The 25209-nt window shown below is 45.9% G+C and overlaps 1 protein-coding gene across 5 annotated transcripts in view; it reads right to left on the reverse strand.

Annotated features, from left to right (window-relative positions):
* The window catches only part of diaph2 (diaphanous-related formin 2), a 940841-nt gene that overhangs the window by 378299 nt on the left and 537333 nt on the right, over positions 1-25209 (reverse strand). For all 5 annotated transcript variants that reach the window (XM_085996016.1, XM_085996000.1, XM_085995993.1 and 2 more), the window contains one exon: positions 21899-22138. In XM_085996016.1, the coding sequence (XP_085852142.1) occupies positions 21899-22138 (240 nt within the window). The remainder of the gene's footprint in view (positions 1-21898; positions 22139-25209) is intronic.

Here is a 25209-nt window from a genome sequence, read left to right on the forward strand (position 1 = left end):
ATCGATACCTGGCCACCATACAAACGCCCTAGCTAGGTTCTTAATTTTCACTCCACCCAGATGCCCCTCGTGAAGCTCCTTTAGCACTTTATCCTGGAGTTTGGGTGGAATCACCACTCTGGATCCACACATCAAGGTTCCTCGGCACACTGACAGCTGTTCTCTTCTTTGCGAGAATGCTGGCAACAGTGGTTCGCCATGTGCCGGCCATCCCTTCACTGTTAAACCGTAGACCCGTGAGAGAGTAGGGTCATTTCTAGTCTCCCTTTCAATGGCAGAATTTGTCACTGGTAGACATTCCACTATGGTAGAGTGGAATATCTCTACTGGGTCTACTGTAGGTGCCTCTTCTATCGTTGGCAACGGTAGGCGTGATAAACCGTCAGCATTCCCATGCTGTTTTGACCCTTTGTATTCAATGTTGTATTGGTGTGCCCCTAGAAAAAGGGACCACCTCTGTAGTCTTTGTGCCGTCATAATGGGGACACCTTTTTTAGGGTTGAATATGGAGATGAGGGGTTGATGGTCAGTCAGCAAGGTAAATTTTTGTCCGTGTAGGCAATGGTTGAATTTCTTCACTCCCCATACCAGGCTGAGTGCTTCCCTGTCTATCTGGGCATAGTTACGCTCAGCTGAGTTAATGAGCGTGACGCAAAAGCTATCGGCCGTTCCGAGCCATCAGGGAATCTATGGGACAATACCGCTCCTATGCCGTAGGGGGATGCATCGCACGCCAGTCTGATTGGTAGTGATGGGTTGTAATGAGCCAAAATTTTCTCGGATGTGATTAAGTCTTTACATTTATGGAAGGCACGTTTACAGTCTTCGTTCCATTTCCAAATCACTCCTGTCTGTAGAAGATCATTAAGAGGGTGTAGAATAGTTGATAAGTTCGGTAAAAATTTATGATAGTAATTTATTAATCCCAGGAATGACCTTAATTGTGAAACATTTTCAGGTGCTGGGGCTTTTATAACTGCTTCAATTTTTTGAGGTGACTTATGCAACCCTTCCTTATTAATTATGTGGCCACAATATGATATCTGATTTTGGAAAAATTCACACTTGGGGCGATTCGCTCGTAGGCCTCGTTCTTTCAGCCTCGTGAGCACCTGCTCCAAATTGGCAAGGTGCTCGTTGTCGTTTTCTCCTGTTATAAGGATGTCGTCTAGGTAGCATTGAGTCCCCGGAATCCCTTGCAGGACTTGCTCCATAGCTCTTTGCCAGATAGCTGGAGCTGATGCTATTCCAAAAACCAGTCGATTGTACTGGTACAGGCCTTTGTGTGTGTTTATTGTGAGATACTTTTTAGAGGTCTCCTCAACCTCCATCTGTAGATATGCCTGTGCCAAGTCAATTTTTGTGAAACGTTTCCCTCCGGATAGGGAGGCGAAAATATCTTCTATCCTCTGTACCGTGTGAAGGACCGGGTTTACAGTCACCTTAAAGTCCCCACAGATGCGAATTTTTTTCTGTTCCTCAGAGTTATTTTTCAATGTTTTTTTCATGACTGGAACGATGGGTGTTGCCCATTCGCTCCAATCTGTTTTGGATAATACGCCTGCCTTTTCCAAATTCTTCAGCTCTGCCTCGACTGCCGGACGTATTGCGTATGGCACCGGTCTTGCCTTAAAAATTTTTGGAATTGCTGTATCTTCCACTTTTATTGAGGCGGTGATGCCTTTCAAGGTTCCTAGTTTCTCTTGAAACACTTCTTTGGCGTTGGCCAAGATGTCTTTTAATCGTTCAGGTATGATGTCATCATTGTTTTTTGCCTTACTGGTCACCGTCAGTGCCTGAATGGAGTGCCAGTCTAAATGTATCTTCCTTATCCATTCACGTCCCAACAACGGTGGACCACCATCTTGTAGAATGTATAAATACAACTTTTGTATTTCTTTGCCGTTGTATACCACAGGCACCCTTATTTTTCCTTTGGGGTAGACTTTCTGCCCCGTATATGTTTTTAAGATAATGGATGTGTCTTTTAGAGGTATATGCGAAAATAGCCTCTCGTAATCTCGTCGATTTATTACGGTTAGAGCTGATCCTGTATCTAGCTCCATTTTAACTGGGGACCCTGCTATTGTGAGGGTAACCCAAATGGTTTGGTAATCCTCTTTGGCAAGTACATTATGTAATTTGAGACAGCTTAGTCTCTTGTTTCCGGAGTCGCTATCGCTATTCTGGTCTTCGGAGCTATTGTCCGTCATCATTTGTACCTTCCTGTACTTTTCTTTATTGACTTTTTGTTTTCGGTCAGTGGATTTATTTTGTCCAGATTGGCATACCCGTGCAATGTGTCCAATCTTACCACATTGCCTGCATGCTTTGCCCTTGAACCAGCAGTCCCTCTGGTTATGGGTGGATCTGCCGCAGCGATTACATCTTCCGAACTCCTGTGTCATTTTATGGGTGCCGAAGTCCTGTGTCTCTTGTTGTATCTCTGCAGCTCCTTTTGCTGCTGCTTCGTATGATACAGCCATACTGAAAGCTTTGTCCAATGTTAAATCTTTTTCAGAAAGCAGTCTTTTTTGCGTTCCTTCACTTAAGAGACCGCAAACAAATTTGTCTCGAAGATAATCCGATAGTCCTGCTCCGAATTGGCAGTACTTTGATAGCTTTCTTAATTCGGTTAGGTAATCAGCGTTACTTTCATTCTTGTGTTGATTTCTCTTGAAGAACTTGAATCGTTCCGCTATCAGCAGCGGTGTTGGGTTTAAATGCTCCTGCAGGGTATCAATAATTTCTTTAAAAGTCTTGTCCTTTGGTTTGGCTGGAGTGATTAAATTACGTAACAGCCCGTATGTCTTCGCGCCCATTAAGTTCAGAAGTACTGAAGCTTTTTTTTCATCTGTTATTCCATTTGCAGTGCAATAAACCTCTACTCTTTCCACGTATGTGGTCCAATCTTCTATTTCACCATCAAAAGCCTCAATATTACCAGATTTAGGCATTTCAGAAAAGATATGGCGCTTCCCGCGCTTTTTTTCTTCTCTGTAGCAACGATATGGTGCTTCCCGCGCTTTCCCGCCGCTGCTACCGATAGCAACGCTGTTTTACTGTGTTTTCCGTTTATTCACTGTTGGAGACTCGTTCCCGACGGAGGTCTAAACGCTGACCTGCTTGCCGCGCCGGCCGTCTCTCGAGTGCACCCTCCCAGTCCGTTATTGCTTGCCTCCGATTTCGCTGCCTGTCTCAGCTGTAGAGCCCGCCGCTGGAGCTCCAGCCTGACGCCCAGGAAGGATTAGCGCAGTACCTGTCACCAGCTTGGCCAGCTGGTGAAACCACAGTTTCTCTTACTTCCTTGAGTCTTCTGGACGCTGGAGGAATCGATGTCCTTGAGGTGCTGCCAAATTGCAGGTAAGTCCGTTTCCACTTCGTCGCTACTGTAGTGTCCGTGTGTAGATAAAGACACTGAAGACAGGAGTTGGTTCATAGGTATTTACTAAGCAAGTCTGGGGGGGGGGGGGGTTTTAAAGGATATACACAATACACAGGCTTATATAGCCCAAGTGGCAATTACCGGCATTACGCACACCTGGGGCTCTTAAAGGCACATACACCACAATTGCTCTTAAAGGCACATACACCACAGCCAGCACATGGCGAACCACTGTTGCCAGCATTCTCGCAAAGAAGAGAACAGCCGTCAGTGCGCTGAGGAACCTTGATTTGTGGATCCAGAGTGGTGATTCCACCCAAACTCCAGGATAAAGTGCTAAAGGAGCTTCACGAGGGGCATCTGGGTGGAGTGAAAATGAAGAACCTAGCCAGGGCGTTTGTATGGTGGCCAGGTATCGATGGAGACATCGAAGAAATGACCAAGAGCTGTCTAGGATGCCAGAAGGTCCAAAATGCTCCACCACAAGCCCCTCTACATCCATGGGAGTGGCCCTCATCTCCATGGCAAAGGGTACACATCGACTTTGCTGGTCCATTTATGGACTCAATGTTCTTAATCGCGGTTGATGCACACTCCAAGTGGCCGGAAGTAATAAAGATGTCCTCCACCAGCACGGAAAAAACCATCACAGTATTAAGGACCATATTTGCCAGGAATGGGCTGCCTGAATAGATCTGTTCTGATAATGGACCGCAATTTGTGTCCGAATAATTCAGGAAGTTCTTAAAAAACAATGGGGTTAAGCACTGCACGTCCGCCCCATACCATCCCGCCACCAATGGATTGGCTGAAAGGTTTGTCCAGACCTTCAAGGCGGCCATAAAGGCCATGGGCAATGAAGACATAAAACTTCAGCATACGGTAGATAACTTCTTGTTTGCATACAGGAATGCAACACATATGGTTACAAACCAAACTCCCGCCATGATGTTCTTCAATAGAAGCCTAAGATGCCGGCTGGATTTGATCAAGCCAAACATCAGAAGGGACGTGGAGAACCGGCAATTTCAAGGCATGAATGAAAGGCCAACTAGAACCTTCCAGATAGGTCAACAAGTTTTGGCCCGGGATTACCGTACCGAGAAATGGCAGCCTGGAACTATTTGCACACGACTAGGACCGCTGATGTACACCGTGGACATTGGAGAAAGCATAATAAGGCGCCATGCTGACCAAATCATAGAGTCATCCGAAAAGGGACAACCTACACCACAACTCTATACGCCTGATGAAGTAGAGATACCCATAGTATCTACCTCCGATCCGGTGATACTGGAACCAGATGAACCCGACACTGGCATTCAAGCCGAATCAGCCTTGCCAAAAGAACCTACTACACCACCAGAAACTACTACACCACCGAGGCGTTATCCGGACCGAGTCAGGAAGCCTCCAGAGAGACTGACTTATAATTGATTAACTGCAGCAATGTGTAGATTATTGTTCTTGTAACATGTAATTAATGATTACTTAAAATGTGATGTACTGGTTGGCTAAAAAGGGGAGGAATTGTAGTGTATGTGCCTTTAAGAGCCCCTGTGTACTGTAATGCCGGTAATGGCCACTCGGGCTATATAAGCTTGTATATTGTGTTGTATCAGTTAGTTCACCTCCAGACTTTGTTCAGTAAACACCTGTGAAACTAACTCCTGCCTTCAGTGTCTCTATTAACACACGGATACAACAGGTGTCATCTGTGAGAAGCAGGCATGATGAAGGGTAACTTGACTATCCCAGTTCGCTAGCCTGTGTGTAGAAGTTTAAAAATGTCACTTGAAGCTAGAGAACAAAATAGACCAGTCCATTCCATGTCCACGAAGACTCCCTACACATGAATATCTCTAAACTACCTCTCTCATAAGCCACATAGATCAGTACAAATGAGAGAGGCCGATTGGTTTAACTAGCTTATGTTTCCCTGAAACAATCCATCATCACACTATCCGAATGTCTCTTAAATGTAGGCCAGTGTAGTGACCTTTTCTTTGCATTCCTTCAGCATTAGTGCAACTGAAAAATGCAAAGACAGGTCTTGATAAGAAACACAAAATTCCGCTTCAGATTTTTTCTTGGTCACTGAAGTAAACCTGCAAGGAGATGCAACTGTTCCAATTTGGATTTACTCTGCTCGAGGTTCAGGTGATTTCCTCCCATCCAAATGATGGTGGGAAGCACAATAAAAAAGCAGAACATGTAAAATACACTCATATTCTGTTACAAAACAAATGCGGCATTTCTCTTCCAGGATTGGAAAGAGGGAAAAAAATTAAGATAACATTTAAAGAAACACCAACAATAATTACAAAATAAATTCCAAAACAGAACAAATTAATAAACTAGAAGATGCGTCAAAAACTGGAAAAATCCATGACTTTTTTTTTTAAATGGTGGGTTTTTGTTTTGGAGATGATTATTTCATTTCAAAGCCCTGAGGTTACCAAAGGTATTTTTTTTTAAGAACCCTCAAAGGATCCTTGGTTCCTTTTGTTTGATTTTATTAAACTGACTCACTCAATCATAAAAAGCTACCATAAAACACAATCTTATTCTAAGTTTAATCGCTATTTAGCTAGTAAGCAATTACAGCTTAACATACAAAAAAAATCAATATTTACATCTGTAATGGCGGTTTTTCCTGATAAATAGTCCTGTACATCAAGAGGTTTTTCAATCACTCAACACCTAGATCTATGATCACTTACAATTTATTGGCTGTAATCCATAGTAATTTCTGTTTTCAATCAAGCTGCCCACAATCTTTCCACCCACTAGTATAAGAAGGTCTGTCATTGAGATAAATGGCAAAAAAGTCCACAACATGAATTCTATTATTGATATAAGATCACCTGCAACATTACGAAGAGCAGAAGGATTTGTCAGTGATCTATAAATAAGTGTTTATCAATCTATCATAGGAACCAAGTAACTTTTTCTCAATCACAATGGCTTATTATTCAATAATTAATTTAATTACAACTCATTTCCGCCCCCCCTCCTCCTCTCCTGATGGCAGTACTTTATGCTGGAGTATGGTTTCATACATGCTGACATATCCTCTTTTATCTCACTCAAATACCCATTTTTCATGTGTGCTTAGACACAAGTGCTGACAGGCTATTCAATTGTTGGACAGCATCACAGCTGAGCCCAATTATGTCCTCAACTAATTTCTGCAAATGTTAAGTTTCACACATGATGAGGAGTGGAAAACCAGGCTGATTTTTTTTTCTCCTTCCTAGTTTAGGAATGGCAAGGTCAACTTTAGTGCCCCCATTGCTGCTCCGACTGAAACCAGCTAAATTAACACAAGCCAGAATTGAATCTACAGCTCTCCCGATCTGCCACATATGAGGAGTATTTACTCTGAGCCTTTTGAGAGAATGCAAGCTCCTGCTACAACATGTCAACCAATTCTTTCTAATAGTATAATTGGAAGAGGATTGTCAGAAAAGAAGTTCAAATCCTGAATAATTCAACTGGAGTTGAAGATGAGGAGTTAACATGCTAAGTGACTACTTCTTGGAAGTTTTTAAATAAAATAAATAAATAAAAAGGAAGAAAGGATCAGAAAAGATGGAATGAAAAGAAAGAAAGAAAATGAAAGGAAGCTGCCCACAATCTTTCTACCCACAAGTGTAGGCATTTCTGACATTAGGATAATTACTAATAAAAAGAGTCCTTAACATTGTTGTAATGTAGGAAATGCAGCAGGCAAATTTCACACGGCACACAGAAAGCTCCCACAAACATTTTTATCAGACCGGCCAGAAAGACCAGGTGGAATTGAATAGCAAATGTTGGGTGCCCCCCCTTGAAAGAGACAAGTCAAGTGAGCCAGAAACCTGCAGATAGATCCATCCATAGATAATTACACTGCTTTGTGAGGTAACCATGCAATTATTTACAAAGTTGACTTTACTCCAAGATGTTGAAGAACAGTTTGAATTGATTCTAGAACAAGTTTCTGGTAATGTTTCACAGAAAAATTATTGCTGAAACTCCTACATTAATTCTCCACTTCATTTTCTGACAAACCTGGACAGATTAAATGATTACACAGGCTGAAACAGGTGAGGCTTGTCCCATTTCTTTAACATCTTATCGGAGGTCACCAGTGTTTATAGACCAACATTTTGAGAAGATGCTAGCAGATTGAGCCAGCCTCTACCCAGTGGGCATGTGTCATAATTCCAAAGCCATTTGTGACGTTTGATTTTTCTTATTGATTACAGAAGATTAAATTACGTGACTGTTAAAGACAAAGATCTGATGCTTCAAGTTGAGACTCTGTATTAAAAGCCAAATATATCTGAACACTGCACCTGGCTGCTGGAACTGCCAGAGAGCAGGTCCATGATAGCATTTCCATTTGCGCATGAAAAGTTATGAATCATTCTATGAGTATTACAAAAATGATACCACATTCTTTTCTAATCTTCTCTTTTTCCTTTCTTTACTTTATTTTGTTTAAAAACTTCCAAGAAGTAGTCACTTAGCATGTTCACTCCTCATCTTCAACTCCAGTTGAATTATTCAAAATTACTATATGGGCCTATGTAGGCCAAAACTATAAGGAATTGGACAAATGGCTTTTGATGTCAGAACTACAAAGACCTGAGCATGTAATCTAGGCTGACTCTTCCAAGTGAAGTAGTGAGGGAGTGCTACATTGTCAGAGGTGCTGTCCTTTGGATGTTAAACCAAGGCCTCACCTGCTTTCTGAGCTGCACGTACAAGATTCCCTGGCATGATATGAAGAAAAGAGCTGATAAACCTACATTTCTCCTCTTTGGAGAAGTTTGGTAGGGACTCATGGCCCGATTATGATCATTGGATTATCCAATAGAGGGTCAGTGGCTTCTACAAGGCACACCTTATAACAGTGTTGGAAGATAAGCAGCAGCTCGCAAAAGACAATTTGAGTTTGGCACATGCCGCTCAAAATATGACAACAGAAGATGGCCAATTTGCTTCACCAAAGTCATAACCTTGTGTCTCACCTTCTAATGCACAGTTCACAGTACCACCAGTGAGTGTGAGTGACAGAATCTTTTGCAGATGAATCTGAAGAAGCAGAATGAACCGATTCAGAGTTTACACTGAGCACTGCGTGGCATATCACAGAATTGGGGTCATGAATCAAGAGTATTTCTGGCTTTGGATCAAACGCAATTGATTGATTACACTGATGATTTGGCTACTTTGTCCTCACATCCATCCATGTAGCTCAGTTCCTATATCAATTGTGATTATTGTTAATCTTTAGGGTTACTCAAGAGGAGAGCCAGGTGGTAGAAAAATACATTCCCTATTAAAAGGCTGAAGATCCAAAAATAACTAACATAAGCGCCTGGGAATTGTTTATAATTGTAGGACTATGCTGAGCACTGTAAGCATAATTATATACATCCTGATCATTTTTTGACAGGATTACATGAGGATTTGCTGTGTTGTATATCGACAGCACATCTGAAATTGAAGGGGCGGGGTGGGGGGGGGGGGGTGATGTAACCATCATGAAGGGGATTGAGCTGTGGGGAAATTGAATTGTAGCTCTCCTTCACTCCTGCGAAAGGGATGGGGAAAGTTGTGTAAATAAGGCAAGACTCGAAAGGCTCCGAGGGAAATGACAAGAATGGCAAAGTACTGTTGTGTTCTGACTTGAAGCACAAATACTATTATTAAACACCCACTATTCAAATTGCAATTCTGTCTGGAGTTCATTCAGGGGAAATTGAAGACAAGGTTATCTGGCACTGTGCATAAGTGTGAAGACCAAGCGCAACCTATTGAAGTATAGAAACACTGCAATTGTGCTGGTTATTTGCAAAAAAAATAAATCTGCTTTATAATTACTTTGTCAGCTTTGGCTCAGTGGCTGCATTCTCACCGGAGTCAGAAGGTTGTGAGATTAAGCTCCACTGCAGGACTTGAGTACAGACTCTAGACTGGCTCTTCACAGTGAGGGAGTGCTGCACTGTCAGAGGTGCTCGCTTTTGGATGAGAGTTTAAGCCGAGGACCCGTCTGCCCTCTCAGCTGCGCCTAAAAGATTTCCTGGTGCTGTTTATTCCCAATCAACCACTTCAAAAACAAATTAATTGGTCATTAATCTCACTGCTTTGGTGGGAGCTTGCTGTGCACAAATTAGCTGCTGCATTCGCATAAAAAAACAATGACAATACTAATTGATTGGTAGAATGCTTTGGGACTACCTGCGGATGTGAAAGACATGATATAAATGTAAGTTCTATCTTCCCATTTATTATTGAAAGCTAATTTAAACTAAAAGTGCCACTTCTGGATCTGTGCAGTAGTCCAATGCTCTCCTGGCTGGGCTCCCACCTGCCACCCTCCATGAACTTGAGCTCATTCAAAACGCTGAAGCCGGTATCCTAACTCGCATGGTCCTGTTCTCCCATCACCCCTATACTCGTTGGCCAACATTGGCTTCCGGTCCAGCAACATCTCAAATTTAAGGTTCTCATTCTTGTGTTCAAATCCCTCCATGGCCTTGCCCTTCCCAAGCTCTGTTACCTCCTCCAGCCCTACAACCCTCCGAGATATCTGCGCTCCTCCAATTCTGGCCTCTTGTGCATCCCCGATTTCCTTCGCCACACCATTGGCAGCCTTTCCTTCAGCTGTCTGGACCCCAAGCTCTGCAATTCCCTCATGAAACCTCTCTGCCTCTCACTCCTCCTTTAAGATGCTCCTTAAAACTGATCTCTTTGACCAAGCTTTTGGTCACTAATATCGCCTTATGTGGCTTAGTGTCAAATTTTATTTCCTGTGAAGCTTCTTTGAACGTTTTGCTACCTAAAGACACCATATAATTGTATATTGTTGTTGTTGTCGTCTACTGCTCCCAAGCTAGTGTGCTCTGCTTAGAGACAGGACAGACCCAGACTGAGTGTTAGGACGAGCTGTCCCTGCGCAGACAAAGACGACTTACATTTATATAGCGCCTTTCACAACCACCGGACATCTCAAAGCGCTTTACAGCCAATGAAGTACTTTTGAAGTGTAGTCATTGTTGTAATGTGGGAAACACAGCAGCCAATTTGCACACAGCAAGCTCCCACAAACAGCAATGTGATAATGACCAGATAATCTGTTTTAGTGATGTTGATTGATGGATAAATATTGGCCAGGACACCAGGGATAACTTCGATGCTCTTCTTCGAAATAATGCCATGGGATCTTTTAAGTCCACCTGAGAGAGCAGACGGGGCCTCAGTTTAACGTCTCATCCGAAAGATGGCACCTCTGACAGTGCAGCACTCTCCTGTCTCCTCCACCCTCACCTCCGATAACAAGTGTAAGGAGCTCATGGACTTTTTTGTCTCTAAGATTGATACCATGCGTTTAGCTGTTTCTGCCACTTCCCTTCCTTCCCCTAGCCCACTTGGCCAAACTTCCTCTAAGGTTCCTTCCTGCCCTAGCCCTGAACTCACATCTTTCTCCAGTTTCTCTCCAATCTCCCCTCATGACCTCTCTGCACTCATCTTGTCCATGAGACCCACTTCCTGCTCCCTCGACCCTATTCCCACAAAACTGCTGACCACCCAACTTCCTTTCCTGGCTCCCATGTTAGCTGATATTATTAACGGTTCTCTATCCTCAGGTACTGTCCCCCTCTCAAAAAACCAACCCTTGATCCCTCCGTCCTAGCAAACTACTGCCCCATCTCCAACCTCCCTTTCCTCTCCAAAGTCCTTGAACGTGTTGTCGCCTCCCAAATCCATGCCCATCTTTCCCGCAATTCAATGTTTGAATCCCTCCAATCAAGTTTCCGCCCTTGACACAGTACCGAAACGGCTTTCATCAAAGTCACAAATGACATCCTTTCTGACTGTGACAAAGGTAAACTATCCCTCCTTGTCCTTCTTGACTTGTCTGCAGCCTTTGACACAGTTGACCACTCCATCCTTTTCCAACACCTCTCCACCATCGTCCAGCTGGGTGGGACTGCACTCACCTGGTTCCATTCTTATCTATCTAATCGTAGCCAGAGAATTACCTGCAACGGCTTCTCTTCCCACTCTCGCATCACGACCTCTGGTGTTCCCCAAAGATCTATACTTGGCCCCCTCCTATTTCTCATCTACACGTTGCCCCTTGGCGACATCATCCGAAAACACCGTCAGTTTCCACATGTACGCTGACGACACCCAGCTCTACCTCACTACCACTTCTCTCGACCCCTCCACGGTCTCCAAATTGTCAGACTGCTTGTCCGACATACAGTTCTGGATGAGCAAAAATTTTCTCCAATTAAATATTGGGAAGACCGAAGCCATTGTTTTCGGTCCCCGCCACAAACTCCGATCCCTAGCCACTGACTCCATCCCTCTCCCTAACATCTGTCTGAGGCTGAACCACACTGTTCGCAACCTTGGTGTCATATTTGACCCTGAAATGAGCTTCCGATACATATCCGCAGCATAACAAAGGCCGCCTATTTCCACCTCCGTAACATGACCCATCTCCGCCCTTGCCTCAACTCATCCGCTGCTGAAACACTCATCCATTCCTTGGTTACCTCTAGACTTAACTGTTCCAACGCACTCCTAGCTGGCCTCCCACATTCCACCCTACGTAAACTTGAGGTCATCCAAAGCTCGGCTGCCTGTGTCCTAACTCGCACCAAGTCCCATTCGCCCATCTCCCCTGTGCTCGCTGACCTACATTGGCTCCCGGTTAAGCAGCGCCATGATTTCAAAATTCTCATCCTTGTTTTCAAATCCCTCCATGGCTTCGCCTCTTCCTATCTCTGTAACCTCATTCAGCCCCCGCCCGCCCCCCCGAGATATCTGCGCTCCTCTAATTCTGCCCTCTTGCGCATCCCTGATTATAATCGCTGAAACATTGGTGCCGAGGCTAAGCTCTGGAATTCCCTGCCTAAACCTGTTTTACTACATTAAAGGCGCTATATATTAATACAAGTTGTTGTTGTTGAAGCGTCAGCCGAGTGTGCTAAAGTCCCTGGAGTGGGACTTGAACCCACAACTTTCGGACTCAGAGGCGAGCGTGCTACCCACTGAGCAAATTTTAAGCAGAATTTTCCTGTGCGCACAGGAACCGTGATAATGGGTATCTCTGGATATTAAAATGCTATCCATGTACAATTTTTAAGAGTTGCTAAACACACTACATAGTCCAATCATATAGGGATCACTAATTCCAGAAGATATTACAATTTGTTAAAAATGTACAGTACCAATTCCTCTAGTTTTATTGTGAAATTAGACTGTGAAATTGTCAAGAAGATGACATCACTGGACACAGTGCCATGTTTCCATGCACCATTTTGGGCACCTACATGGCAGTGACACTGGAGCAATGGTATTGTGGACCATACGAGGATACCTTTTAAGAACATAAATAGGAGGCCATTCGGCCCCTCGAGCTGCTCTGCCATTCAATAAAACCATGGCTAATCTTCTACCTCAACTCCACTGTCCTGCACCATCCCCATATCCCTTAATAGCCAAAAATCTATCGATCTCTGTCTTGAATATACTCAACAACCGAGTCTCCACAGCCCTCTGGGGTGTAGAATTCCAAAGATTCACCACCCTCTGAGTCCTACCCAGGTTCCCTCCCTCACCTCTTTTTCCGATACATTGATGATTGTATCGGTACCGATTCCTGATCCTGCCCCGAACTGGAAAATTTCATCAAATTTGCTTCCCACTTCTACCCTTCCCTCGCCTCCACATGGTCCATGTCCAACTCTTCCCTTCCTCGATTTCTCTATCGGGGAATAGGCTGTCAACCAATATCTACTATAAGCTCACCGACTCTCCGCTACCTTGACTACACTTCCTCCCACCCCACTTCCTGCAAGTACTCTGTTCCATTCTCCCAGTTTCTCAGTCACATCTGTTTCGATGATGCCACATGCCATACCAGGGCTTCCGACATGTCTTCCTTTTTCCTCAACCGAGGATTCCCCTCTACTATCGTTGACAGGGCCCTCGACCGTGTCCTTCTCATTTCCCGCACTTCCGCTCTCACCCCTTCCCCTCACTCCCAGAACCACGATATGGTTCCCCTTGTCCTCATCTCCCACTCCACACTCAAAGGATCATTCTCCGCCATTACCAAACACATCTTCCCCTCCCCCTTCAGCATTCCGAAGGGACCGTTCCCTTCGCGACACCCTGATCCACTCTTCAATCACCTCCAACACAGCCTCACCTTCCCACAGCACCTTTTGTCGAATATCGATGAGGCAGGTACATTTCAACTAGTTGACATTGCATAGTTTTGTAATGTTCTTGAAATGCATTATGAGGCTAGTTTTGTGGGACTGAATATGATCACATGGTTTGCACATGCTAACATAACATACAGCTATTCTACCTGTGCAAATATAAGAGAGTAAAACACTTTTTTCACTAAGATGCTTACCTTTCAACGAATTCTGAATTATCAAATTCGCAACAAAAATACATGCACACAACCAATGACTAATTCAAAAATCAACACTAGATTAAAATTAATTGATAAAGTCTTCTATTTCCCCCACATATTTGATCTGTATATTTATTGATTACTTCTTTTTAAGTTTATTTTTCTCCCCATTTCTCCTGAAGAAGCCAATGCTACTGCAATACAATTCCATGGGTGCAGACAGACATCGCGTAACTTAATAAAGATGCCATGCTGCATGCCTGAGTCTAGACAAGGAGTGTGAGCGGATGTCAAAATCAAGCCTGATCCTATTTTCCCAGTTCCCATACATGCATACTTTCAAGGAGGGTAAACAGATTAACATAGGAACAGGAGCAAGAAACTTGGTTGATATTTCCTTTCCCTGGCCCAGGGTATTGACATCCGTGGTCAATCTCTTCAATGGGTAATTGTATTGGCTTTTGAGCTAATAGTTTTGCTTCTGAAGCCAACTTCAGCCCAGCTTAAATCAGGTATCTGAACACAAACTAGGGAATAAATCCATTTCTGAATACCTGCATCTCTTTCGGCATTTTTACTCTGCTGTTGAGGCATCAGATCAGCACACAAGCGGAGAACTGAGATCCCCAATTGCAGCTCTCTGCTGCCTCTGTGCACCTCTAGTCTCTTATTTGAGTAGCTAATAGCAAGGGACACTAGATTTGGGATCTCTTGCTTTGCTGTCAGTGACAGGAGTATTACGCTCTTGCCATCTATAACAGATGTAAAAGTACATTTACACTAGAAAACAAATATTTACACTTGCAACAACATGATTTGACTTTGATGCTAATGGCTTTGAACGAGTCAAAGCAGGAGCCAATAACAAGGATGAAAAGCAGCCAAATGCAAGATTTAACTACAAAACAAAGTTAAATCATCAGAGTAACAGATATTTACCCATTGACAAAACATTCCGAGTACAAGGGACCCAAAATATGTTGTTGTAGAAGTAATAGTACCTTAAATGAACAAATAATGGCCAAAACAGATGTAAACAAAATATTAAAAAAAAACTGCTAATGACACAAGAGAAACTGCAATTTATGATGTAATTCCCAAATAAACAACAACTTGTATTTATATAGCGACTTTAATGTAATAAAATATCCGAAGGCGCTTCACAGGAGTGTTAAAACTAAAAAAATTTTTTTAACACTGTGGCGGAGCCACTGAATGACTCTGGGCAACTGTACATAATTCCCTTTAACGATGTTCTAACACCAGCCTAAACCTGTACCATTGTGTTAGATATTATTTTGTTTTGTATATAGTGTTTGTATGCACAGGGCGTGGCCCCTTTAAGAGCGCGGGAAAACGCGATGACGTCACGTCGCAAACCACGTGACTGCCCAGGCAGTCCTCGTGGAATCTCCATCTTGTTAAGACCTGTTTTCGTGGTTCTCCTGTATCGATCTCAAACTGTTTGAACTCGTTTAGTCTTACATTAAAGACCTGTTTGATTGATCTCCTGAGTTGACCTTAGTTATTAGTTAGGAATTCGTCAATTCCTACATTGGTGACCCGGTTTTTTGTGAACGTTTTTCACAAAAAGGACACAGCATGGAGGCCAACGCCGTTTCGCTGAAGCTACCGCAGTTCTGGGAGCAGCAAGCGACCTCGTGGTTCATTCAGGTCGAGGCCCAATTCGTCCTGAGGGACATCGCTGCGGATCAGACCAAATATCTCTGTGGTCTCCGCACTCGACAGCTCTACCGCCTCGCGGATCGTCAGCCTCGAGAACCCTCCAACAGAGCGCAAGTATGAAACCCTCAAGGCGCGGTTGCTGCAAGTTTTCGGGCTCACTAAAGTGGAGTGCGCCCGTCGATTGCTCGCTATGCCCGGGCTCGGGGACTCCAAGCCTTCGGAGTTAATGAGCCAAATGCTCACACTCCTTGGCTCTGAACCGGAATGCTTCCTATTCCGTGAAATATTCCTCAGCCAGCTACCGGAACAGGTGCAAGCCGCCCTGGCCAGATACGAAGTTGAGGACTGCGCAGCACTCGCAGCAGACAAAATTTTTGCGGTTACTCAGCAGGACTGCGCCGCCACGAGGCGCCCATCCCCCACAGACGCCGCCCCAGCTCGTCAGCCTGCTGGGCTGTGTTTCTACCACGCGCAGTTTGGCGCGAAAGCGAGACGTTGCCACCCTCCCTGCAGCTTCCCCCCCCAAAAAACTACGACCACCGAGGAACGGGTCTAACGGGCGCCCCGCGGCGGCAATCAGCAATGCGGGCAAGTTGCTGTTTATCACCGATACTCTCTCCGGTCGTCGTTTTCTGTGCGACACCGGGGCGCAGTGCAGCATATTACCCGTGTCCGCCCTCGATGTTCAGACCGGGATTCACGGCCTCGCCCTTGAAGTGGCCAATGGTGGAGTAATTCGGACCTTCGGCAGACGGCGCGTGCAGTTGTGTTTCGGGGGCCAACATTTTTACTGGGAGTTTGTGACGGCCAAGGTTTTGCAACCCATTCTCGGCGCAGATTTCCTGTGCGCCAACAGCCTCCTGGTTGACGTGAGGAACCGGTGGTTGATCAATGCGGCAACTTTTCATTCTATCCCTTGCTACTGCAGTAACACTACGTCGCGCACCGTCGCCTGTGCTTTTCCGGCTCCGGATGAGTTCGCTCGCCTGCTCGGATAATTCCCCGACCTGACAAGGCTCACGTTCTCCTCCACAGCCACGAAACATGGTGTGGAACACCACATCACCACCAACGGCCCCCCGGTCTACGCGGGGGCCCGGCGCCTGGAACCTGGCGGTCGCAAAAGCAGAGTTCGCGACCATGGAACGGTATGGGATTATTCGCCAGTCGAATAGTCCCTGGTCTTCACCCCTCCACATCATACCGAAGCCTGGTGGCGGATGGCGGCCATGTGGCGATTATCGACGCCACCACTCCTGATCGGTACCCGATCCCCCACATCCAGGATTTCTCCGCCCATTTGGCAGAAAACACTGTCTTCTCAAAAGTCGACCTCGTCCGGGGCTACCACCAGGTCCCCGTTCATCCCCAAGGCGTCCAGAAGACTGCAGTCATCACCCCATTCGGCCTTTGAGTTTTTAAGAATGCCGTTTGGGTTAAACAACGCCGCCCAGGCTTTCCAACGCCTGATGGACTCCGTGCTGCGGGACCTCAAGTTCCTCTTCGTCTACCTGGACGATATTCTCATTGCCAGTCCTACTAAGGAAGAACATACCTGTCACCTATGCACCCTTTTTCGACGTCTCAGCCAACACGGCCTGATTATCAACCCGGCCAAGTGTCCGTTTGGCCTGCAACAAATTGATTTCCTGGGGCATCGCATCACTTCAGAGGGAGCGGTTCCTTTACAAGCGAAGGTAGAGGCGGGGACGTCCTTTCCACGCCCGCAAACCATTAAGGCCCTGCAGGAATTCCTAGGCATGGTAAATTTTTACCACCGTTTCGTGCCTAAGGCAGCACTACTCATGCAGCCCCTGTACGAGGCCCTCAAGGGCAAGACTGGCAAAGATACGGTAGACTGGACGGTCGACATGGCCTGGGCGTTCGCCGACACCAAGAGCGCCTTGGCCAATGTGACTGTGCTGGCGCACCCGCTGCCAGGAGCCACCATCGCCCTCACCACTGACGCGTCAGACTACGCAATCGGCGCCGTGCAAGAGCAGTGGGTGACCGGGACGTGGCAGCAGTTGGCATTCTTCAGCCGTCAACTACGGCGGAACGAGAGAGCGTATAGCACGTTCGACCGGGAGTTGCTCACTCTTTTTCTGGCCATCTGCCATTTTCGCTTCCTCCTGGAAGGACGTCCCTTCACCGCCTTCGTGGACCATAAGCCGCTCACCTTCGCCATGGTCAAGACCGCCGAACCGTGGTCACCCGACAGCAACGTCAACTGACCTACAATATCAGAGTTCACCACGGATATACAGCATGTGGCCGGTAAGGACAACCTGGTGGCCGACTGCCTCTCCCGCGCGACCGTCAATACGGTTCATTTAGGCATCGATTACGCCCTCATGGCAGCTGATCAAGCCTCGGACCCAGAAGTCCAGGCCTACAGAACACCCGTCACTGGCCTCCAGTTGGCCGACGTCAAGTTCCATGCGGCAGGTACCACGCTCTTGTGTGACGTCTCCGTACGGGACCCTCGCCCTGTCGTACCGGCCGTCTGGCGCTGCAACGTGTTCGACGCCATACATGGGTTGTCACACCCAGGAATGAAGGCCTCTCAGAAGCTGATGTCAGCGAAATTCGTATGGCACGGCATGCACAAGGATGTCCGCGACTGGACCAACACCTGCGTGGTCTGCCAAAAAGCCAAAGTACAGCGTCACATCAAAGCTCCGTTGGCCACCTTCAGAGTTCCGGAGCGATGGTTTGACCATGTCAATATGGACCTGGTGGGTCCACTCCCACCCTCCCATGGTTTTTCACACATCCTGACCATGGTTGACCGCACCACCAGATGGCCAGAGGCGGTTCCCCTATCGTCCACTACTTCGGCGGATGTGGCCAGGGTATTCATTTCCACCTGGGTCGCCCGTTTCGGAGTGCCCGCTGATATTTCTTCAGACAGGGGACCACAGTTTTCCTCTGAACTCTGGAATGCAGTGGCCCAAGGACTCGGTGTCAAATTACACCGCACCACAGCCTACCACCCACAGGCGAATGGTCTCTGTGAACGTTTCCACCGGTCACTGAATGCCACCCTGAGGGCCAGCCTCAAGGACGCTGGATGGGCAGACAAGCTACCGTGGGTCCTGTTGGGCCTTCGCATGGCCCCCAAAGACCTTCACTCTTCATCCGCGGAGCTGGTGTACGGTCAACCACTGCGAGTCCCAGGGGATTTCCTACCAGAATCGACGAAGCCGTGGTCCGCGTCTGACCAGCTTACTAGTCACCAAGAAGCGGCCAGATGTTTCGCACCGGTGCCCACTTCGCACCACGGGCTGCAGAGTTCGCACGTTCCAACGGAGCTTCACAAGGCAGAATACGTCTTTATTCGCCACGATGCTCATAGGGATCCACTCAAGGCCCCATATAAGGCCCCATATATTGGTCCCTTCCGCGTGTTGGAGGCAGGGGACAAAACCTTCAAGGTAGATGTCGGTGGTAAACCGGACCACATTTCAGTCGATTGATTAAAGCCGGCACATCTGGACCTCGACCGCCCCGTCGAGACAGCACAACCGCTGAGACGAGGTCGGCCACCCATCGCCATTACGGCAGACCAAGCGCAACCGCCCGCCAGACGCCTCCACCTCAGGAGTACAGGAGTCGTTCAGACAGGCTCATCAGACCCCCTCGCCGTTTGACTTTGTCCGTTAAAGCGAATTCTGGGGGGACGCATGTGGCGGAGCCACTGAATGATTCTGGGCAACTGTACATAATTCCCTTTAACGATGTTCTAACACCAGCCTAAGCCTGTACCATTGTGTTAGACATTACTTTGTTTTGTATATAGTGTTTGTATGCATGGGGCGTGGCCCCTTTAAGAGCGCAGGAAAACGCGGGCAAACGCGATGACGTCACGTCGCAAACCACGTGACTGCCCAGGCAGTCCTCGTGGAATCTCCATCTTGTCAAGACCTGTTTTTGTGGCTCTCCTGTATCGATCTCATCAAACTGTTTGAACTCATTTAGTCTTACATTAAAGACCTGTTTGATTGATCTCCTGAGTCGACCTCAGTTATTAGTTAGGAATTCGTCAATTCCTACAACACCAAGCCATATAAGATGTTAGGGCAGATTGGTCAAAGAGGTAGGTTTTAAGGAACGTCTTAAAGGGGGAAAGAGAGGTAGAGGCGCGGAGAGGTTTAGGCAGGGAATTCCAGAGCTTAGGGCCTAGGATACAGAAGGAATGGCCACCAATGGTTCAGCGATTATAATCAGGGATGCTCAAGAGGGCAGAATTAGAGGAGCGCAGATATCTCAGGGGGTTGTGGGGCTGAAGGAGATTACAGAGATAGGAAGGGGCGAAGCCATGGAGGGATTCGAAAACAAGGATGAGAATTTTGAAATCAAGGCGCTGCTTAACCGGGAGCCAATGTAGGTCAGCGAGCACAGGAGTGATGGGCGAACGGGACTTGGTGCGAGTTAGGACACAGGCAGCCGAGTTTTGGATGACCTCAAGTTTACCTAGGGTAGCATGTGGGAGGCCAGCCAGGAGTGCGTTGGAATAGTCAAGTCTAGAGGTAACAAAGGCATGGATGAGGGTTTCAGCAGCGGATGAGTTGAGGCAAAGGCGGAGATGGGCAATGTTACAGAGGTGCAAATAGGCGGTCTTTGTTATGCTGCGGATGTGTGGTCGGAAGCTTCTTTCAGGGTCAAATATGATACCAAGGTTGCAAACAGTGTGGATCAGCCTCAGACAGATGTTCGGGAGAGGGATGGAGTCAGTGGCTAGGGAACGGAGTTCGTGGCGGGGACCAAAAACAATGGCTTCGGTCTTCCTAATATTTAATTGGAGAACATTTTTGGTCATCCAGAACTGTGTCTCCGACAAGCAGTTTGACAATTTAGAGACCGTGGAGGGGTCGCAAGAAGAGGTAGTGAGGCAGAGCTGGGTGTCGTCAGCGTACATGTGGAAACTGATGCTGTGTTTTCAGATGATGTCGCCAAGGGGCAACGTGTAGATGAGAAATAGGAGGGGGGCCAAGGATAGATCCTTGGGGGACACCAGAGGTGACGATGCGGGAGCGGGAAGAAAAGCCGTTGCAGTTGATTCTCTGGGTACGATTAGATGGATAAGAATGGAACCAGGCGAGTGTAGTCCCACCCAGCTGGATGACGGTGGAGAGGCGTTGGAGAAGGATGGAGTGGTCAACCGTGTCAAAGGCTGCAGACAAGTCAAGAAGGACAAGGTGGAACAGTTTACCTTTGTCATTCAGAAAGGATGTCATTTGTGACTTTGATGTGAGTCGTTTCGGTAGTGTGGCATGGGCGGAAACCTGTTTGGAGGGATTCAAACATGGATTTGCAGGAAAGCTGGGCACGGATTTGGGAGGCGACAACCCGTTCACAGACTTGAGAGGTAAGGGAGGTTGGAGATTGGGCGGTAGTTTGCAAGGACGGAGGGGTCAAGGGTTGGTTTTTTGAGAGGGGCGATGACAGCAGATTTGAGGCAGAGGAGGACAGTACTCAAGGAGAGAGAACCGTTAACAATGTCAGCTAACATGGGGGCCAGAAAAGGAAGTTGGCTGGCCAGCAGTTTGATGGGAATAGGGTCGAGGGAGCAGGAGGTGGGTCTCCTGGACAAGATGAGCGCAGTGAGGTTATGAGGGGCGATCAGAGAGAAACTGGTGAAAGATGTGAATTCAGGGCTAGGGCAGCGGGGAACCTTAGAGGAAGTTTGGCCCAGAAGGCTAGGGGAAGAAAGGGAAGTGGCAGAGGCAGTTGAACGGAAGGCACCTAAACGGAACAGGAGCATTTGAAAAGCACTTTGAGTGCACAAGGCCACACGAAGAGGGAGACTTCCGGGAACAGAGGACAGGAGATAATAGGCTTGGGAAAGATGACACTGTCCAGCAGTGATCTGAACTCAAATTCCAAAATCCATGCTGTTCCAGTGAAAGGAAAAAAGTTTGACAAACATGCATGATCAGACCCAAAGTCATAGCTTCTGACATTGAATAATTGATTTTATACCCATAGTAGTGTACCTTTCCATCATAATTAATCATAAATAACAAAGTAAACCCATAATATTTCATCATTAAAATGGCATTATTAAGCAGTGCCAATGCAATGAGACACAGAGCAGTTTTTCAACTATAATTTTTCACAATTTAGGATTTCACTCGATTCCGGGTGGTTTGGAGGGGAGGCTGGCCACTTCTAGGAAAAGAGGGAAGAATCATAGACCGGATTGTCACAGACTGCTCAAGCATCTCTTGGTGGTCAGTTCAAAAGCAGCATTGGCAATAGTCTGCCCACCTGTCTACTCAGGAACTGTATGTGACAGCAAGGAGGAGTGTGAAAATACATAGTCATTTACCCTGAAATGGGAACAGTGCATCTACTTTTCAAGCAATAAGACAACAGATCCTTACCTTGCAGAGATAGCTGATGTTGAAGCCAAACGTTTGTGCATTTCTGGATCCTGCATTCATGTAGTTTCCCACAAGAAGGACCAACTCCAAAATTTTACTGAAGTTTTCACTCTTCTTCACCTCCTCACAAGCGATTGTTACATTCATTATGTCTGGTTTGATGTTGTTCAAATACTCTTCAAACTGAAGTTTGAAGAGAATATTGTTCAGTCGTGGTCTTAACAACTTTACGGTGCTCATCTGCAAAAACAAGGTGGCAAATTCATGCTCGTTTCAAACCGATTCATAACAAGAAAAAAAAATTAAATAAGGAACAAGTCACTTCATATCACACATGACTTTATTTCATTCATGTTAATCCAGCAACCCTTTTTTATAGAAAATGTGGTGAGTAACATGATCTCAAATGGGGCAGTAATGGTGGTAGTCTTGGTTTCTGCACATGGGGGAGAGGAAGGAAGTGGTGGGAAAGGGAAAATTGGTCAGGATTCCGATTCCCAATCACTGCTGGAAAGTAGATATAAAGTTAAAGTTAGTGTTGGATCAGACACAGCTGCGATGCCCCACATCATCAAATTGTCTTCTGGCACTTAATGTCTCAGGTGAGACATGAAAAACAGCCACTTTGGTGAGGTACCAGATTTCTGATGTCACCTGTGGAAAAAGGCCCAGTATGAGTCAGCACCTTCCAAGTTGGAGGAGAAAATAGAAAAGAAAACTGGAATGAAAAAAATTAGATTTCTTTTCGAATTTCATCAAGCAGAAGTTGGTTTTCCAGATTATCAAAGCAGTTTCTAGATTTTCAGAACATAACTTAGTAATTTGTGCGCTGTGTTGTCAGATAATTAAGTGGTATGAAACGTGTATTATTTGGTCCTGATGGCTTATCAGGATTTACTTCAGGAACATATTCAGTGAAGCAGTATCTGAATATCTCCAATAATAGTAACCAATTGGGCTTACTACAACCAACTTAGTGACCAGAAGTAGCCAGGCCACAGGACAACTTGTATCTCCACTTCCTGGATAAGCTGACCATCACTGGGCACTTGTAAAGTAAGATTTACTTTTGTGTGTGTTTCTGGCTCTGTCATGTTAGTTTCAAGCAGTGCCACATCTGTAGCATGAGTTGAGTTTTACATTGAAAATGTAGTATTAATTAAATGAGCTCCAAGTCTAGACTTAATGCAGTCTCGAAATGGTTGTGCATGCAGTAAAAAAAAGACTTAAAGGCTTGCAATTTTATAGCGCCTTTCACGACCAACCAAAGTGCTTTACAGCCAATGAAGTACTTTTTGGAGTGTAGTCACTGTTGTAATGTAGGAAACGCGGCAGCTAATTTGCGCACAAGCTCCCACAAACAGCAATGTGATAGTGACCAGCTACTGTAATCGGTTTGTTATGTTGATTGAGGGAAAAATATTAGCCAGGACACCGGGGATAACTCCCCTGCTCTTCTTCGAAATAGTGCCATGGGATCTTTTACGTCCACCTGAGAGAGCAGACGGGGCCTCGGTTTAAAGTTTCATCCAAAAGACAGCATCTCTGACACTGCACTGGAGCGTCAACCTAGCTTTATGTGCTCAAGTCCCTGGAGGGGGGACTTGAACCCACAACCTTCTGATTCAGAGGCGAGGGTGCTACCCACTGAGCCACAGTAAATGCATCAAAAGAAAAATCACAGAATGCCATAGGCACAACCTGAAGCAATGCTTGCAGAACAGAGAGTGGGGAATAAAAAGTTAAACTGCTTACTAAGAGTTACTTTTTTCCCCCAATGTCCCCATGATTTTCTTCTTCTACTACACCCATTCCAGGCTACATGAAGCAGCAGCATTCAGATACTGCACCGGGAGATTAATCTTTACATATAACCTTGGACAGTGTCAGCATAGGGTTCCCAGCAGGAGTCTAGAGGAATGGGTGATTGGTCTCCCAAGTGCTGCTGCTGCCAACTCAGGAGAAACGGTCATTTTATGCGCAGTACCCTGGCTGTCATGGCTTGCAACCAAACCGCATTGTCTGAGCCCTGCTGAACCCCGGCTATTTGGAACACACCACTTTATTGTTGGTTGAGAGGATTACAGCATTGGGGCCAATGAAAATTGCCTAGAAACTCGGTGAGTCCTGAGAGCGCAACTGGGCGAGGAAGAGGGAGAGAGATCCACAAACTGTGGGGAGGGGGGAGGAGAAGAGTCAGGCAGCTTTGGTGCTTCTCTCTGAGGACTCAGCCTTATCGGGAGGTCTGGGAGTCAGTGAATTGAATTAGGTTTGCTTTTGACGTTATTTAATATTTTTATAACTTGCTGTGTATTGTAAAAAGTCATAACATGTATGAAAACTTTAGTTAGAAGTTAATTGTATCGATGATATTTTTGCTGAATCAGTAGTATTTATTGTACTTGGTGTTTTTCATTGCGGTTGATACTGTAGAAATAATGCAGAAGTAGTTTTTATTTAAGCATTACTTATCCTTAAATCTTTCTTTTTCTGTTCTTTGATTTATAAATTATGTAATTCATCTCACGATAAAACAAAGTCAAATATTTTATTCGGGGCTTGGTGATGCTGAGACACTCAACTAAGGTAAGTGCTGCAACATTTGCAAACAGTAGGAAAATGTCATGTGATCAAAGATCATGTGATCGAGCATCACATGAGCAATGTCATGTGATTGAATGCCATGAGATTTGTCACAATTAAATCTCCAGGAAGAAGTCAAACCAGAGTTGGCAACCCTTTAACAACAGGTTATGTGACTACGGAAGCCTGTACAACTGAGTCCAAAAACCACTCTCACCAGAGGTCAGCACATATACACTTCCAGTAGAAGTTGCTCCACAGCCATGAGGACTGGCAACTTGGGTCAATTTTGTTGCCCATTCAGCACGGACAAGGGATAAAACCTGAGACAACACCTTACCGTGCATGCACCCGTTGAACCACCAGGGATCAGCTTCAACATTTTCTCTTTCATCTTATAGTGAGAATGAAGTGGGAGATTATCTACAGACACTGCCGCATAAAGAGCTTCAACTTCATAAAGAACTGCACAGCTATCTTACTCAGGTGATTTTCCATCACCCCCCTCAATCTGGAATGCAGTCTTCATGCCCTCTCTTTTCTCAAAGCTTGCAGCCTACTGGGGGTGGAAACTGGGGAGGCACCTAGTTACAGCAGGTCTACGCCCCATTTGTCCTGCACTGTTAATTTCCTTCGGCAGAGGCGGTGGCCACAGATGTCAAAAGGAGGCAGGAGTGGCATGATAATGTCAACTGCTGGAATTCTTGCCATTTAGGCCTCTGGTGCCC

This window comes from Somniosus microcephalus, chromosome 1, assembly GCF_052327205.1.
Source record: "Somniosus microcephalus isolate GS21.2 chromosome 1, FLI_Smic_1.0, whole genome shotgun sequence".
NCBI lineage: Eukaryota > Metazoa > Chordata > Chondrichthyes > Squaliformes > Somniosidae > Somniosus > Somniosus microcephalus.